Source organism: Galeopterus variegatus, unplaced genomic scaffold (assembly GCF_000696425.1).
Source record: "Galeopterus variegatus unplaced genomic scaffold, G_variegatus-3.0.2 Scaffold706, whole genome shotgun sequence".
NCBI classification, from domain to species: domain Eukaryota; kingdom Metazoa; phylum Chordata; class Mammalia; order Dermoptera; family Cynocephalidae; genus Galeopterus; species Galeopterus variegatus.
The window spans coordinates 180,501-199,151 of NW_007726817.1; the positions used below are offsets into that span (position 1 = coordinate 180,501).

Below are 18,651 nucleotides of genomic sequence, written 5' to 3' on the forward strand. Positions count from 1 at the left end.
ACAAAAATCAACTACATTGTATATTGATAAATTAAAATAAATAAATAAATAAAAAGCCCATAAGCCAATTTCAGTCATTCATATTCCAGTTCTATGACTTTACCAGAGATCCGTGTGTCCCTGTACTGTTGTTGGCTTTTTTCTTTAAATTATCATTTTTTCACGTTATTTTTTAATAACAATATTATTGAGATATAATTTACATAGTACAAAATTCACCCTTTCAAAATGTACAATTCAGTGGTTTTTAGTATTTTTCAAAGAGTTGCACAACCGTTGCCAATATCTAATTTCAGAACATTTTTCATCACCCATAAAAGAAATTCTGTACTAATTATCACTGGCTTCACATCCTCCCCTCTCCCCAGCCCCTGGAAACCACTGACCTGTTTTTTATTTCTGTGGGTTTGCCTATTCTGGACAGTTCATATAAATGGAATCATACCATATGTGACTTTTTGTGACTGGCTTCTCTCAATTAGCATACTGTTTTCAAGATTTATCCATGTTTCAGCACACACCAGTAATCCATTTCCTTTTATTGCTGAATATTCCACTGTATGTACACACCACATTTTGTTCATCCATTCATCATGAATGGACATCTGAGTTGTTTCTACTTTTTGACTATTTCTAATAATGCTGCTATCAATATTTATGTACAAGTTTTTGCGTGGATGTATGGTTTTATTTCTTTTGGGTATATACCTAGGAGAGGAATTTCTGGGTCATATAGTAACCACATGTTTAACTTTTTGAGGAGCTCCCAAACTATTTCCAAAGTGGCTTCACTGTTTGACAATCCCACCAGCAATGTATGAACATTCCAATTTCTCCACGGGCTTGTCAACACTTGTTATTGTCTGTATTTTTATTTTAGCCATTCTAGTGAAGTGATATAACACTGTGGTTTGATGTGGTATCTCGTCGTGGTTTTAGTTTGCATTTCTTTAATGACTAATGATGTTGAGCATCTCTTCATGTGCTTATTAGTGAGCTGTATGTTTCTTTGCTGGAATGTCTATTCAAATCCTTTGCCCATTTTTAAACTGTATTTGCCTTTTTATTGTTGACTTGTAAGAGTTCTTTATATATTCTGGATGCAAGTCTCTTATCAGATCCTCTTTGCTTTATTCTTAAAAGGAAACTTTGTATTACTACCTAAAATGGAAAAAAACCAGTGACACCTATCATACATCAAAGGTAGTTGTAAAAATAAATGCAGTTCATTAATTCAATCAACAAATACTTAATAATCTCTCTTATGACCCAGGCACATACTTAGTGATCACCTCCTATGACCTGTCTTATTTGTTCCTATATCCTCAGTGCCAAGAATGGTAATGAATACAGTAATGAATAAGGATACAGTAATGAATAAGACAGGTAACCTTACTACTTACATGAAATTTATAATTATATGAAGGAAAGCAAAAGCCAAACAAAGAAAACAAATAAAAAAGGCCATGCTGCGTATGTCATGCTCTGCAAAGAGCGAGAAGAGAGGGATGCTGTAGTGTCTGGGGCAACTTTACTGTTGGATGGTCAGAGAAGGCGTCTTGGAGGAGGTGATCCTCAAGCGAACAGCAAAAAAAAAAAGAGAAAGTGCCATGCTGCAATGATCAAGAGGGAGAGATTCTGGGCAGAGAGTAAGGTAGAACTGAGCTCAGCATGTTCAAGGACAAAAGGAAGGCAATGTGGCAGGAGCAGAGTGGGCAAGGGGGAGACTCATGTGGGATGAAGAGGGAGAAACAGACAGAAAAAACCCTGGTCACGCAGAGCCTTGTAAACCAGAGCAAAGGTCTTGGATTTGTAGTAAGCACAAGGGAATGCCCTTTGAGAGTCTTAAGCAGTGGAGTGACATAATCTGATTAATGCTTCCAAAAGCCCTTCCGGCTACTGTGGGGGGGGGATTATGGGGGTGCAAGGCGGAAGAGGCAAGACCAGCACAGAGGCTACTGCAACACGCAGGAGAGGAGCGATGCTGGAGTGAACCAGGGCATGAAGAAATGGACAGAAGTGGCTATTTCTGGATGTTTTGCAGGTAAAGTTGACAGGCACAGCTGATGGATTGGACGGGGCAAGCAAAGACAGAGCAATCAAGGATAATGCCTAGATGTTTGGCCATCTACTGAAACAGGGCAGGCAAGAGGAGAGGCAGGTATGGGGTAGCACCAGGCTCCATTTAGGACATGCAGGTTAGAGATACCTGTTGGACATCCAAATAGAAATGTCAAGAAGGCAGCTGGAAATGTAGAGTCTGGAAAGATACATTTGGGAATCACTAGTGGTGTTTCAAGCCCTGGGAACAGATAGAGACACACCTGCCTAGTTAGGACCAGCTGCAAAGGGAAAAACAAAACGGAGGCTGGCAGGGAGCAGCCAGGGAAACAGGATGGCAAACCAGAAAGTGTAGCATTTCGGAACCCAGAGGGGTGTTCCGAGAGAAAGAAAACAGCTGGAGAAATCAAGTTTTAAAACAAATCAGTGTTCCATTGAGTTCTAACTAGATTCAGTTGTTTGACGGTGGCTCTGAGTCTGATCTGACGTCCCTGTGGCAAGAGGTGGGAAGGACAAGCCAGCACTGGGATGTCTTCCTTGTCATCAAAAGAACTGAAATGTGCCTAGCAAATCTGGATCACATGCCACCTAAGGTTATCCCTCCTCCGGGGAGTTCTCCTATCACACTTTGAGAACCACTTCCAGAGGCAAAGGGGAGTCATTGAAGGCTGAAGATGAGAGGAGTGAACTGGTCAAATTAAAGGGGGCAGAGAATGGACTGGAGGAGGAGGGGCTATGCAGGAAAAGCAGGAAGGAGGCTGGACTGATGGCCTCGGGGAGAGATGTGAGGTCTGGACATCTTCAGGAGGTCACCTGGACCGTCACCCAAACCCTCAAGCCTCAGCGCCAAACACCTGCTTTTTCGCCTGGCTTTCTGCTCATCCCAAGTTTCACCTCTTTCCCCAGCTCTCTCTGACCTTCCACACCCCCATCCATTTCCACTCTGCCCCACCTAATATACAAGGGATCTTTAAAAGTTCATGGAAAGACTCATATTATCTTTTAATTCTATTTTTCCGGGAACTTTTCGAAGCACCCTTTTACAGTGCTAGAACTTAGAAGCGCTTACTTACCAGGCATTGTTCTTAGCACTTTACATGTATTACCNGGGGGGGATTATGGGGGTGCAAGGCGGAAGAGGCAAGACCAGCACAGAGGCTACTGCAACATGCAGGAGAGGGGTGATGCTGGAGCGAACCAGGGCATGAAGAAATGGACAGAAGTGGCTATTTCTGGATGTTTTGCAGGTAAAGTTGACAGGCACAGCTGATGGATTGGACAGGGCAAGCAAAGACAGAGCAATCAAGGATAATGCCTAGATGTTTGGCCATCTACTGAAACAGGGCAGGCAAGAGGAGAGGCAGGTATGGGGTAGCACCAGGCTCCATTTAGGACATGCAGGTTGGAGATACCTGTTGGACATCCAAATAGAAATGTCAAGAAGGCAGCTGGAAATGTAGAGTCTGGAAAGATACATTTGGGAATCACTAGTGGTGTTTCAAGCCCTGGGAACAGATAGAGACACACCTGCCTAGTTAGGACCAGCTGCGAAGGGAAAAACAAAACGGAGGCTGGCAGGGAGCAGCCAGGGAAACAGGATGGCAAACCAGAAAGTGTGGCATTTCGGAACCCAGAGGGGTGTTCCGAGAGAAAGAAAACAGCTGGAGAAATCAAGTTTTAAAACAAATCAGTGTTATTGAGTTCTAACTAGATGCAGTTGTTTGACGGTGGCTCTGAGTCTGATCTGACGTCCCTGTGGCAAGAGGTGGGAAGGACAAGCCAGCACTGGGATGTCTTCCTTGTCATCAAAAGAACTGAAATGTGCCTAGCAAATCTGGATCACATGCCACCTAAGGTTATCCCTCCTCCGGGGAGTTCTCCTATCACACTTTGAGAACCACTTCCAGAGGCAAAGGGGAGTCATTGAAGGCTGAAGATGAGAGGAGTGAACTGGTCAAATTAAAGGGGGCAGAGAATGGACTGGAGGAGGAGGGGCTATGCAGGAAAAGCAGGAAGGAGGCTGGACTGATGGCCTCGGGGAGAGATGTGAGGTCTGGACATCTTCAGGAGGTCACCTGGACCGTCACCCAAACCCTCAAGCCTCAGCGCCAAACACCTGCTTTTTCGCCTGGCTTTCTGCTCATCCCAAGTCTCACCTCTTTCTCCCCAGCTCTCTCTGACCTTCCACACCCCCATCCATTTCCACTCTGCCCCACCTAATATACAAGGGATCTTTAAAAGTTCATGGAAAGACTCATATTATCTTTTAATTCTATTTTTCCGGGAACTTTTCGAAGCACCCTTTTACAGTGCTAGAACTTAGAAGCGCTTACTTACCAGGCATTGTTCTTAGCACTTTACATGTATTACCATTCGATCCTCACACCCCTCCATTTTACAGATGGGAAAAACTGAAGCACAGATAGGTCTAGCAAGTTGCCTAAGGTCACACAGTGACTAAACAGTGGATCTGGGATTCAAACCCAGGGGCTCTGACTCAAGTCCATACCACAGTGATAAACAGAATGGAATCCAACCTCCTATACTGCAAGGAACCCCCTCATCAGTGAGCCACTCTTGCATACCTCCAGCCTTGGGCATTTCACCACTTCCCAGGTCAGCCTGCTTTGTTGGTCAGGTGGATTTTATAAATTCCTCTTTTGTTGTACCGGCAATCTGTCTTCAGTATCTTCTCCCCACTGGCAATGCAGCAGAGGCCTGGGGAGTGGCAAGGTAGCACAAAGGTTAAAACGAGGCCTCTGAAATCACACAGACCTGGATTAGTAGCTACGCAGCCTTGAGCAAGTCTCTGGGCATCCATTGCCTGATTTGTGAACCAGGCTGATGATAGAACTGGCCTCTGTGTTGTGAAGATTATGTGGCAGGAACTTAGCTCATTGCCAGGCCTACAGCAAGCTCTGGACAAGTGGGAGTGGGAGAGACCACTTAGGACAATGGATAGAGAGGGATCCCATTTAGGAAAATGATGACATCTACTCTGTGCACCGTCACCTCCTTCCCCAGGGCCACTTACTCCTCTTCCTCAAGGTTATCGGTCCAGGTCGTCAGCCTCAGGCTCTGCTCCAGTTTGTCCCTTTCCCATTCTTGATCTTCCTCCTCTGCCTCCCCCAACTCCCTGCTGCCTGCCCTCCTGTGGCTCAGGTAAGCCCAGCTGCACCTGCTCACCCTCCTAATCAGGATGCCAGGGCCCCCCCACCGCCCAGCGCCCCCCTGTAGGGCCCCATGAGGCTCCTCAGTAATTCCTCTTCCTCAATCAGCCCTGCTCTTGTGGCCTCTCAACTGATTGCCCCTTTGTTCCCTGCCAGGCTGGTGCCTCTGGAAGATGCCTAGACCCACCCACCTCCTGGAACCCTCTGACCCGTCCCGCCCCCTGTGTACAGGCCAGCCTGCCTGCCCGCCCACCTAGCTCTGTCCATTCAGCGGGGTCTGGGCCTGCAGGCTTCTGAGTGGGCTGGAGCGTAAACAGGGTATGTACAAACAAAACCATCAGGAGCGTGTGGGTGTGCACACACACTCACACACAGTCAAGAAACACACACACACACATCAATTCCAGCAACACACATGAACTAAACAGAAATATCAACACTCATGAGCAGAGAACAAAGCCCTCTTACACACATTCTTTTAAAGGACGTGCACACTAATCAAGAAAACACACACACACACACACTTTTGGAGACAAAAACCCACAAATCCAAACCACCCAGGGGCACACATATGCACACATTCCAGCAGGTGCTCTGTTCACTCCAGCCTGGGTTTCTACTCCCCCCAACTTCTTAACTCCTTGGATGGGCTGGTTGATGCCCAAGGCCCTTGGCCTGAGCAAGCACAGATAACAAGGCAAATCTCATTGCCAGAGCAGTCTATGTCTGGCTCCCACCCTCACCCCACCTAGCATGAGCCTGGGGCTGCACTCAGACTCCACCCCCCCCACCCAGCCTGCAATATCAATAGGTGCTGATGATCTGGCTGTCTGGCCCTTATCAGCCCTCAAAGCCACTGCACCCTTCCTGGGAAGAGGAGGGGGAGGAGTCCTAGGGCAAGACCAGGGTGGGCTGCGGAGGGCCTGTCCTGCCCAGTGGCCCCAGCAGAGCTGTGACTGCTCATCACCACAGGACCTCATTGTCACCCTGTCGCTAGGGCTGGCCTTGCTCAGGAGGCCGAATGATCACATCCCAGCCAGCTGGCTGCGTGTGCTTCCAGCTCAGTGCTCAGGGTGAAGGGGGTCCCCTGAGAGCTGGCTGAGGTGGGAGGGGAGGCAGGAAGACTCTGGCAGTCCAAGTATACTGTGGGCCCTTCAACTCTGAGCCTATCCCTGATTCACCAGCCTAAGGTCTAGCCATCATGCAGGGTCTTTAGGGAGGGGGCCCAGACACTGCCGGGCAAAGAGGAGTGAGATGGTCACTAGGGCTTTGGGGGGCACGCTGCCCCAACCCTAGCCCTGTTCCAAGGCTGGCGTTCAGCCAAAACACACCAGTCCCGCTATGGAGGTTGTTAAAACACCAAACTACTTCTAAACATTGGTGAATGGGTACTGCTCCCAAGTTCTCTGAGCAGCCCCAACACTAGTCTCATCCCTGGCTCTCTCCTCATTCCCAGAAATTAAACAACTGACACAGCAGGGGGCCTTCAAGGATCTTGCCCCTCCATGGATGTTCCGATTGGTCCCTGGTCATGATTACAGTTGGATAATTAAATATGTGAAGCACCACCCAGAACCTTGGTCCTGACTCCGACTCTGTCCCCACCCCCTTATGCTGAATACAACCCCTTGGTTCCCCTTCCCCTGGCCCAGCTGCCCTGCCCTGCTCTCTGACCCTGTGAGTCTGGAAGCATGGATGACTCAGGACCCCAGCACAACCTGGAAACCCCTGCATCCAGGATTTTGGGCGAAAGTCCTATCAGACAGAGGACTCCAGGGAGAGTTGGGGACATAGACAAACACCAACCCAACCCCCAATAGAAGACCTCAAAGGGAGGAAAGTCCCCCCTCCGGGTCTCAGCCAAGGGAGAGTGGCAATGGCTATCCCACCTGAGCCCCATATTCCTCTGCAGCTCACACCCCTTGCTGCCCCCTCCCCCACTGCCAGTCCATCATCTGTACAGATTTATTTCACAATAATTTCATTTCATCCCTGGCTCCAGAAAGATGGATCGGTTGGTAAAGTGAATGGGAATCAGTGTTGGGCTCATAAATTTCTGCCCCTCTATGAGGCTCCCATGAAGTCCCCTACACGAGACAGGTAGTGGAGTGGAGGGGGGTGAGTGTGATGGGGCAACCGATCATCTCTCTCTGCCACCTTCACTGGGGGCGGGGGGCCTTGAAAGCCTGGAAAAGGGGAAATCTCCCTGCCCTAGAACTAGTGAGTGTTCTCTGTCCATCTTTGCTACAAACAAGGCTATTTGTCACTTGGCTGGCAGGATGACCCGCCTTCCCCCACCCCTCCTGAGCCCCCAGGCACAAGGAGAGAAGGTCACCAGCTGTGTGAGCACTGGAGCTGCCCCCTCCTCTCTCCTCTTGCTGGTCAACAGGAGGTGCTGTGCTGGGCAGCAGTGGGAGGCGTGTCGACAACCAGCTCCTTTGAGAAGGGAGCACACACTCACAAGCATACGCACAGCTAACAAGCATGTACGCACACGCAGAAGAGTAGCATGCCCACGCTAACACCTACTAGAGAAGAGATCACAAGCACAATAGCAGAACCAAAGCATCGTGGAGAAAAGAGCATGGGATTTGGAGTTGAGGAGAGCCAAAAATTGGATGCTATCCCTGCTGTGTGGCACTTGGGCCACTCACTTAACCTCTCTGAGCCACACCTTGCTCAGTTGCAAGGATAACCATACTCCCTCAAAGGATTATTGTCAGGATCAAATAAGATAATGTGAGAGAAGTGCCTGGCACATAAATGGCACCTAGAATCATGATTACTACACCCACCCACTCCCCTAACTACATGTGCATGCATGCATGAGCTCGCGTGCACACACACACACACACACACACACAATCTCTCCATTCTCTGTTTCTCTCCATAGCCTGATCCAATCCTCTTCTCAAGTCTGCACAATCCTAGCTGACCCCTCACCTCTGACCTCCAGAAGCTGCCCAGAAGGGTGCAGCCCGGAGTCCCCTGGGGACACATTCTGGCCTTCTGCCCTCGCTCCACTCCCACCTCCCTGGACAACAGAGCCCTCCCCACACCCCAGTCATTTCCATCATCCTATACACGCAGTCCCTCCTGCCCCAACTTTCATGCTCCTGGATGTCAGGAAACCAGCATCGTAGGTAAGGCTGGAGTCAGGATGTCATTTGGGATGGGTTGAATGGGTAGAAGAATGGATGCCACAAACAGTGTGAAGAAGCAGAGACTCAAACAGGGAAATAAAGTCTAAAAACCAGTGAGTGGATCTTGGTCCCATTGAATGTTAGAATCACTGGGGAAGCTTTAGAAAAATACAGGTGCCTGCACTACCACCATCATGCCCCACCCTTTGGGAAATTTTATTGCATTTTCTGGGCTGAGGCCTGGGTAATTCTAGGGTTAAGGTTAGGGTCAAGCTTTGTAGCTAGACAGAACTGAGCCCCAGCTCTGCTGCTTGATCTCGGATGGATGAATCATGTCCCCTCTCTGAGGCTCAGTTGTCCACATGAGCAATGCACGTGGGCATCGTGAAGATGACAGGCATCCAGTCTTCAGCACACGGCCTGGCACCTGGGAGCAGAGAGGCTTCCTCCTAGGCACCAGCTGGGCCCCCTCAGCTCTGGGTGGAACTGAGGTTGCTGCTGCCCCACTCCAACCCTGCTCCTTCCCTGTCCCCTCCAGCACTGCTGTGCCCTCCTGTCTCTCTCCATATTAAACATTAACCTCCTGCCTTTCTCAAGCCCCAGGCTCAGCATTTCATTTCCCTCACCCTCTACCCCATATTAACCCTGCCCTGGAGTCCTCTAATTAGATTCATACGAGGATCTGTTTCTCCTCTCGGCCCCCAACTTCCCGGATGAGGGATGAGAAGGGAGGCAGGGAGAGGCATCTCTGTCCCCGATTTTATCTCATCACTTCTGCCCTAATTAGTATTCCAAGGAGAGCCATCTCCATAGGCCCCGGGATTTGTTTGCCAGCCGGCCAGTTCCTTGTCTCCCCAGTTCAGAGTGAGTAATTCTGTCCCTCCCAGGCCCATTTAAGGGAGTGAATAATTAGTTACATTCAATTAGGCCTCTTGCTGCTACTATGGCTCCAACCTGCCTCACTTGGGGGGACAGGCACACTAATGAGATGGCACATGTCTGACATGGGGACCAGGTGTTAAACATCAGAGACCCCCGCACCCATCCACAGTGGGTAGAGAGCTTGGAGGGAATGGGGAGGACCGGTGATGTCCAGAAAGAGTGGGGCATGGAGTGGAGAAAGAGAGGGGAAACTGAGGGCGGGGACACTGGGATGAAGGCAGGAGAGGAGGGGAGTGTGAAAGAGGTGGAGAGAAAACGGGAGACGGGAGAGGAGAGATGGAGAGAAAGGATCAGCGGAGGGGGCATCAGAGGAGAATCACCCAAAAGTCCTCCAATATGGGAGCCCTTCCATGAATCAGCATCCAGCTATACAACGGAATCCTATACTGCAATTAAAAAGCATGTTGTCCATCTATATGTATTGGCACGGAGAGATGTCTGCCATATACCACTAAGCAAAGAAAGCTGCTTACAAAACAGTGCATATAATAATAGCTCAAGCCTAAAAAATATTTTTGGCACAGAAAACAAGGCTGGAAGGACCTATACCTTGTGGTTGGCAGGTGTGGCAGGAAGCTTACAGGTAGTCTTATTTTCCAGCTCCTGTTTATTGCTTGGATTGGGGGGTGCAGGTGATGCAGGAGTATGACTTTTATAATTAGTCAAAACAATAACACTTGTTCAAAAGAGAACGAGGTGAGGTGGAAGAGCTGGAGCCAGGAAAGGAGTGATTAGGGAGCAAGGCAGAAAGTAGGCAGGGGGGTGGAGAGAGCAGCAGACACTGCAGAGGGTGGGAGTGAGTCCTGGAGTGAGGAGGAGGCAGGGAACTAGCTGGCCACCAAGGCCCAGCGGGATGTGCCAGTCGGAAGGGAGAGGCAGAGAGCCCCAGGGACAGGGAGGGAGGGACAGGAATGGAGAAACGTTTGCCCCCACCCCCTGCTCCCCATCCCCCCGCCCATTGGCCCAGTCTGCCTGGGCAAAAGCTGTTCACTGACCTTGCTGGACCCCTCCTGGAGCCCCCGCCTCAACAGTGCTGCTCATTCCAGGGGAGCCCCCCTCATGAGCTTCCCCCAGATTCCAGGCCCACAGCATGGGTGTTTTTTCTATTTTTACAAATTAAAACTGTATCTACCCACCCCTGCAGGTGGGTTTGCAATTTTCTGTGCCAGAATCACTCTGGGGGAGAGAAATCCTCGGGGGCAGAGTCTTTAATAACTTCTGCTGCCCAAGGAATCGACTGCAGGACCTGAAGGCTTGGTGGTGGTGTGTTGGGGGGGAGAGTGTTATGTGCATGCAAGCCTGAGGTCAGGGCTGCAAGAGGAGAGGGGGCTGGTCATAAACTAGGAGGACATCTACACCCAGCTCAGCCCAGCCCAAGGCAAGTGCCTCAGTCCTAGGGCCTCCATGCTTTGGGCCCTTGTCACCTGTGTTGCACATGGTGGAGCCTAAGTCCCCAGGGGTTCTATCCATCCTCCGGGCTGGGTGCAAAGGACCCTCCCAGGACCTCAGTCTCCCCATGTATAAAACAAAAGGATTGGACACAATGAAGTTTCCAGTCTCTTTTAATCTCAACCTTCTGTGATGTGCTTTCTTGAGTTCTTGCCAATTTTTTTCTTTTAATTTTTGAAACTGGTAGCATTTAAACATTGAGAGATTTCACATAATGATCCGTATTCCCAGCAATATACAATCCTCATTTCTGCTGGGCAACCATTGGAAGGGGCTGATGGATGCTGCTCCTTCAAAGATGGGCAGAGCCTCTCCATTTTGCCATAATTCTGCCATCCTGACTTCTGACCTGGACTGCCTTCCTTTCCAGCCCCTATGGGTGTGAGTTTACCAGCCTCCACCCCATGTGCCCATTTCCCTAATCACTGTGTGGGTAAAAACCACAGGTTTTTGAGTCAACCTACTCAAGTCCAAAACCCAGCTCTAACTCTTAAGACGTTAGCAAGTCGTTTGACTTCTGTGCCTCCTCTGTAAAATGGATATTACAGGAGTCCACGCCTTACACAGGGTTGCGTATGGACTAAGACAATGCATGTAAAGTTCTTCGTGCTGTGTCTAGCACACAGTGAGCACCCAATTGGTGTGAGCTGTTAGTAGTGCCACTGCACAGCTCTAGCTCTGGATGAGGCGCACAGTAGGAATGCAGTCAATATTTGCTACATGAAACAAAAGAATTAATTGAGAGGGTAAGACCCGGGGAAAGGATAAAAAGTTGCAAGTAGAGACTGCAGTAGGCTCAGGCCCATGGAGCCAAGGGAGGAAAAACCTCATCTTCAAAGTACGGGGCCAGTGTGGGGCAAGTCTGCACAGCCAACTCACTCAGGGCGTCCAAGCCGCCGCCAAGGTCTTTGGATGTTACCTTGGCGCCACCTTCTGGTTTATGTGTGCCTCACAGCCACCCCATCCACCCACGGGCCAGGGTAAACAGACCCCAACTATTTTCAGAACTAGCTGGACCCCGAGAACTCACAGGGACCCAGACCATCATCACTTATCTGGGGACAAAAGCCCAAAACCAGAGAGTAACTTTTCTGAGGTCACACAGAAAGCTCCTGGCTGAGCTCCATTTAGAACCAGAACTTGCTAGAGCTGCCAAGCATCACCACCTCTTTCCTTGTCAAAGACACTAACATAGACAAAATTGCACCTTCTTGCACATGAGCTCTGCTGATTCTCAGCAGGAGGTTCTCCCAGAAGCAGACCCTGAGACAAGGAATGAATGCAGGTAGTATATTTGGGGGTTGAACAGAGGAAGCTCCAGTGGTGGAGTGGGGAAGGGAGGTAGGGAAGGGAGTGGGCACCATTGCAGAGTGCCGCTGGGGGCATCTGGGTCTCCGTCCCTCTAGAGAGCCTAGCAGACAGTGTAGCACACACCTCAGATCTGTTCCTCCCAAGGGCAAGGAAGCTGGCGTATTTATCCTCCAACTTTCAACCCAAGTTGGTTGAGAGTACTTTGGGGCATTAACTCCCCCAGCTGCAGCATTCCTGGCCTACATCTACACCAAGTATGTTTTCAAGACCAGAGAAAACCCTGAGGCAAGCAATCCCAAGCGCTTGCAATAGGAAACCGGTTGCTCATATAGAAATATGAACGCCAAGGGCAGCGGTTCTCAAAGTGTGGTCTCCGGACCAGCAGCATCAGCATCACCTGGGAAACTCGTTAGAAATGCAACTTCTTGATCCCCATCCCAGACCTACTGAACCAGAACCCCTGGAGGTGGGGCCCAGCGATCTGTCATTTAACAATCCTTCCAGGTGGCTCTGATGCACACCCTCTCGAGATGGAGAACCTCTGACCTAGGAAAGAACACAGGAGGCATCAATAGCATCTGCTTCAAGTATTGTCACCATTTGCCAGATAAGGTGACTAAGAAGCAAAGAGGTGAAAGTGACTCACCCATGGTCATGCAGATAATAGGTGGCAGACATGGGTCTTCTGTCTCTTTCCACTATACCACCAGACAGAAGTGACAGTAGCATTTGGGCTCTAGGCAGGAATGAGGATTAGGTCCCAAAGCTCCCCTTCCCTGCCCGGCCACCCCCCCCCCCAAATTTGTGCCACTTTCTAAACCAATGGCCTCCACCTGGCGCATCCAAATGGTCCTCGAAGCTCTTCTGGGAAGCCTGCCAAGCTGGGTACCCCTCTTGGCTCCCAGCTGCCCTCACAGCCTCCATTGGGACAAGCCCTCTCCACCCCCACCCTCCAGCCAGCAGAACATGTTGGGGAAATCCAAAGCAGCTTCTTGCCTGGGAAAGGTTGAGAGCCCTGGGTTAAACGTCACCACGAATCTCTGCTCTGACGCTTTGGTGGCCCTTGGCATTGCTCTTCCTTCTGCTTGTCCTCCAACCTTCCTCTCCTGCCTTTCCCTCCCCTCTGCTCCCACTCCATCTGCTGCGCCTCCTGGCTGGGCTCCCCCTCAGTTGGCACAGCAGGAAGAGAGAATAGGATGGTTTATTTTTATCCTGAGATACTGCTGGGGGGAAGGGGCACCATCTGACCGAGAAGCAGCAGCTTCTGTAGCAGTGGGGAGGTCAGAAAGCAGTGGAAGACCCAGGATCTCCCCTGGGAAAGAGCTATGGATGGAGGTTCCAGAGAGCAGGCAGATCTGGGAGAAGCTCAGAGCCAGGAGTGGAGAGCTCTGAGCATGGTACCACTATGCACTGCTGTGTGATCCCAAGCAAGTCACTTCACCTCTCTGGGCCTCTGTTTCCTCCTCTGTAAAAGAGGGAAGGAAGCGGGCCCTGCCTGCCTCAGAAGGCTGTTTTTGTGAACATGTATCAAATGGGGAGAACACTTTGCAAACTTGATGCCACATGTGAGCACCGTCCTACAGGGGCCACAGCCTGGGGATATTTTTACTTATCCTCAGAAAGTACCCTAATTCTGTGAGCCTGACAGCAAGTTAGACAGTTCCTTTCACCCAGCATGTCCACCCCCATTTTTCTTTTTACATGTTTGATCATCTTTTAATTATATAAGCATTATGTGAACTCACTCTCCTTTGGGGGAAAAAAAAATAAAGCAAAATGGGAAAGCCAAATGTTCCTTTAACCAATCCTCTTCCCCAGACCCTTCTTCCCCACCCCACATGTTACCACTCTTCACGTTGTGGGTCTTCCGTGTATCCTCTCAGAAACTTTGTTATACCTACATATATAATGTATATTATATTCATACATATATATATAGACAATATATCATTTTTTAAAGTTTTCATACCTATCATTCTGCAACCTGCTTTTTTTTTTCACTTGATAGTGTTTTTGAGATCCTGTTGTATAAATATAGTACAACTTTATTTCTCCAGTCCCCTGACGATGGACAGTTAAGTAGATTCCAGTTGTTCACTGTCACAAACATTGCTGCAATGGACATTTCTGGGCACTGAACTGCTGGGTTGGAGGGATTGGTGGATATTACTGTATTTCCACACTACCCGCTCCCTGCCAAAGTTGTGCCTCCATCTTTAAAAGCAAGTTGGAAGATTGGAAGTGCTCCAGAGCTGGGGTGAGAAGTTCTCTAAGGTGAACTGTTCCTGCATCTGTCCAGTGCTACGGCTCTGTCTCAAGCCACAGGGTTGCAGGAGGATGTGCCCAGGCAATGACAGCCTCTCTCCTCATACCACAGCAGCAGCAGCAGCAGCAGCCCCAGGCTCTCCCACCAGGTGCCCATTTGCCCACGCTGCCACGCTCCTGAGCATGCACAGCCTCACTGTCTCTCCTGCACTGAGATGCGGCTCTCCTTGCCATCCTCCTGGGTGACTGGCTGGCACCCATGTAAGGTCTCCTGCACTGGAGAGTTAGGGCCGGAAAGGTCGTCCAGAAAAATCACCTCCACGGGATCCTGACATTCAGTCTCTGGGTGGGGGGCCTGGGGAGCCAAGGCGTGAGGTTACTCCCAGCCACAGAGGCAGCTGTGCCTCAGAGGAGCCCTTTCCTAGGAAGCAGATCCCCTCCCCAAGTCCTTTCCTTCTTCCCAAATGGCGACTCAGTGCTGATTCCTTGAGTGCTTCCTGCCCCCTGCTGGCCGCACTGAGAGTGACAAGAAGCTTCCAGAGTAAAAGCCAGTAGGTTCAAGGAGCTGCCCCCTGGATCTCACCCATTTGACCCAGCACTGAGGCCCAAAGACATGGTTCCCCATGTGCTGAATGTCAGGAAGGGAATGAAGAACAGCCAATGTTAGACTTTGCCACTGGTGCGAGGGGCAGCTCTGTGGGGGAGGCAAGCCCTGGAGGTGATGAACCTAGTACTGAGGAAGTGGATGGAAGGGGCCACAGCTGGAGCATAGGGGTGAGTGCGGGTGAGAGCAGCCAATTCGGATGCCACCCCACTGGCTGCAGGGACAGACCCTGAATCAGTTTTACTGCCCCATAGGCAACACCAAGTCAATCTTTCTTTCCAGTTTGCCAAAATTCTGTCCTAGTTCCCAAGGGCAACCTACCTTATCCTCTGACTTCTTGACCACCTTTCCTAGAGAAAAAAGAAGGGATGGGGAGTTGGGAAAGCCAGATCAGGAAACACGTGGTCAGTTCTGCTGTTCCTTTTCCTCCTCCCTCCCTCCCTCCCCCATCATCTCCCCATCTGGGGACTCACTGATATAGACAGATACCAAGAGGACAGCAAACAGGATCCCTGTCACGATGGGGATCATCACCAGGGCTCTCATCCGATGCTGGGAATCTGGAGAAATGGAGACTTCAGCACACCCCCCACCCACCTGCAGTCGCCCCCGCCCCCATGCCCAAAGCTGCTATGCCTCACTCAGCTCTAAAACTCTCCAATGTCTGAGCTCATCCACATTGGGAATTTCAAACGGCTGCCCTTGAGGAAATGTGGCTGGTGGATGTCTTTGGGGTGACCAGCACATTTTTTTTTAGATGTTTTGAAATATTTGTCAACATTTTAAAGTTGAGATAATCTATGTTAAAAATCTGGATATCTAGTTTCTCTTACAAATGGGAAAGGTGGAGCTCCAGTGGGCCATCATGCCTACCTGGAGACCATCAGCTAGATCTGGGTAGTGGTAGTTGTCTCTATCTGTTTGCCACACTCCCCATCACTCTCTTCTCTCTGCCCAATGCTGAGGTCCAGCGTCATTTATGTCTGCACTGTTGCTTATGTTATACAAGCATGGAGGGGGAAAGTAATGTATTTCTTGTACCTAGGTCTCTAATCTAAGTGGGCAAATGAAAGAAAGACCAAGATGTAAGCAAGGCAGGGATTAGTGTTGGGCAAGGGATTAGTGTGCTTCGGGACAAAATTTAAGAGGAAAACAAAAAACTCAGTAATCAAGATAAGTGCTAGTTTAATGCCATATTTTGAAAATCAGCAGGCAGACACCAAGTCAGCAAACTATAGCCCACAGGCCAGCTACCTGTTTTTTAAATAAAGTTTTATTGGAACCAGGGCTAGTATCAGAATGAGGTAAGGTAGGATTGCACAAATAGAGGGTCAGATCTTACCTTTATTTAAAATTTTGCTATTTTGTTTATCACAAATTTTTGCATTAATTTCAATTTTTTAAAATATTACATCAAAATGTTATCTATCTTGATTGCTGCATTTTTATGGCACCCCATTAAATAGTGTGCCTGAAGCCAAGTGCATCACTCACCTCATTCTAGTCCCAGCCCTGCCAAGAGGAAAGTAAACTTTGAAAAAAAGCAAAGAGAATGTCTTTTTTTTTTAACCCCTGACCTTTTTTACTCATTAACATGACCTGGCTAGTCCCTGTAGTTATCTGAGTTTGTGATCTGTGCTGCAGGCCAAACTTCTCATTCTAAAATCAAAACTGAGGCCAAGAGGGGACAATGTCACTTTTGAAATGCAGGGTGGCAGAACAGCATTTATGGAGCATCTCTAAAGTGCAAAAGCGAAGCATGGGTGTTGGTAACATCAAGGTCATGGGTTAGGATCCCTGTACCAGCCAGCTGCCAAAAAAAAAAAACAAAGTGAAAAAACCCATGTTGGGTACTTACACTAGCCTATTAAGGGAGATGCTATTATCCTCCCATTTTATACATGAAGAAACTGAGGCTCAGAGAGGGAAAGTGACTTGCCCAGGCTCCCCAGATTAGCAGCAGAGCTGGAATACCACACCCCCAAACTGCCTCCTCCTCTCATTTCACCTCTCTTCCCCCTTTCCTCACCTGGTCCTTCTATCTACCTCAGTGTCCCCCTTCAGTTCCCACCTTCCTAGACTGCTGCCAGGGCCCATTCTCCAGGACTCACCACAGATAGCATCAGTCTTGTTAGTTCCTGCCTGTAGTTCAATCAGGCCTTTGGTCTCACAGCTGTGCACAGACACATGTGCACACACGTGCACACACACACAGAGAAGGAGATATTAAGTTTCCCCAACCATAAGACTTCCAACCCCAGAGGGGGGCAGTCAACAATCAACAAGTCCAGGTTCACTGAGCACACATTACATTATTACAGGAATAATACAGACCCTGTTCTGACAGAACTCATAAGTGCAGAGAAAAGATTATTGCACATCTTGAGGGAGTAATAAATAGGAGAGTCTATAATGAGTGCCAAGCTTCCTGATATAGGCTAAAGTGAGATGGGAACTGTTCAGAGGAGACAGAATCCCCAATGGCTAGCATGGAGGCTAAAGTTCGGTTTACAGCAGGGTTTCTCGACCTCAGCACCAGTGACATTTTGGCTGGATAATTCTTTGTTGTAGGGGCTGTCCTGTGCATTGTAGGATTTTTGACAGCTTCTCTGGCCTGTACCTACTAGATGCTTGTAGCATCCCTCTCCCCAGTTGTGACAATCAAAATGTGTCCAGACATTGCCAAATGTCCTTGGCTGGATAATTCTTTGTTGTAGGGGCTGTCCTGTGCATTGTAGGATTTTTGACAGCTTCCCTGGCCTCTACCTACTAGATGCTTGTAGCATCCCTCTCCCCAGTTGTGACAATCAAAATGTGTCCAGACATTGCCAAATGTCCCCCAGGGAGCAAAATTGCCCCCGTTGAGAACCTCTACTTTAAGGGTCTTCCAGAAAGATGTCCCTGTGGAAATAAGATCTGAGAGGGCCCTGATGTGAAATTTGAAGAACAATGCTTTCCAAGGAGGTGGGACAACGTGATGCGAGGGAATTGAGGCCTGTGGTGTGCCACACGGTGTCAGGGAACTAGGCAACATTGTGTCTTTAGAACCAGATCACTGATAACCAGGCAGGAAGGTTGGACTGGATTCAGCTGGTGTGTCGCACCAGTAATCAACCAGATGACTTAATTTGTGAGAGGATTCAGCTGACCAGAGAGCTCAGAGGAGAAATTACAGAAGAGGAGACAGCCAGGAGGCATGGCAGCAGTCTAGGCATGGGATGATGAAGACNATTACAGAAGAGGAGACAGCCAGGAGGCATGGCAGCAGTCTAGGCATGGGATGATGAAGACGTGATCCAGGTCGGTGCCAAGACGAGTGGAGAGAAATGGGCAGAAAAGGACATTGCAAAGGAAAAACTATCTAAGGTGGAAGAAAGAGGGAGAAGCTTCGGAGAAAGTACATACTTTAGTTTTACATGAGAAGAGCACTCAAGAGTTTACAAAACACCTTCACATGTCATTATCTCAAGCCTCATGAGATAAAGGTAATTCCCATTTTCTGGATGAGGACACTGAGACTCAGAGAGGTGAGGGTCACACACCTTGCTGAACTGCAGGTCAGATTGTAAGCCAGTGCTCCGATTCTACCACACCACAGATGCCTCCAGGTATCAACCAATATTTATCAGCAAATATTTATTGAGCAGTTACTATGCATCAGACACTGTTCTGGGCATAGGAGGTGTATTGGTGGAAGGAAAAAAAA

General features: G+C 49.1%; 1 protein-coding gene across 5 annotated transcripts in view; it reads right to left on the reverse strand.

The window, feature by feature from the left end:
• Nucleotides 1–11,944: 11,944 nt before the first annotated feature.
• CD40 (CD40 molecule, TNF receptor superfamily member 5) overlaps nucleotides 11,945–18,651 on the reverse strand; it is a 13,259-nt gene continuing 6,552 nt past the window's right edge. Inside the window, exons 6-9 of one of the 5 annotated variants that reach the window (XM_008571572.1) lie at nucleotides 17,057–17,118; nucleotides 15,419–15,505; nucleotides 15,267–15,295; nucleotides 11,945–12,622 (exon numbers count right to left, since the gene is read on the reverse strand). In XM_008571572.1, coding sequence (XP_008569794.1) covers nucleotides 12,470–12,622; nucleotides 15,267–15,295; nucleotides 15,419–15,505; nucleotides 17,057–17,118 — 331 coding nt within the window. In that variant the 3' untranslated portion in view covers nucleotides 11,945–12,469. Of the gene's footprint in view, nucleotides 12,623–14,443; nucleotides 14,697–15,265; nucleotides 15,296–15,418; nucleotides 15,506–17,056; nucleotides 17,119–18,651 lie in introns of those variants that run through there. The other 4 variants (XM_008571571.1, XM_008571575.1, XM_008571573.1 and 1 more) reach the window with 4 other exon arrangements.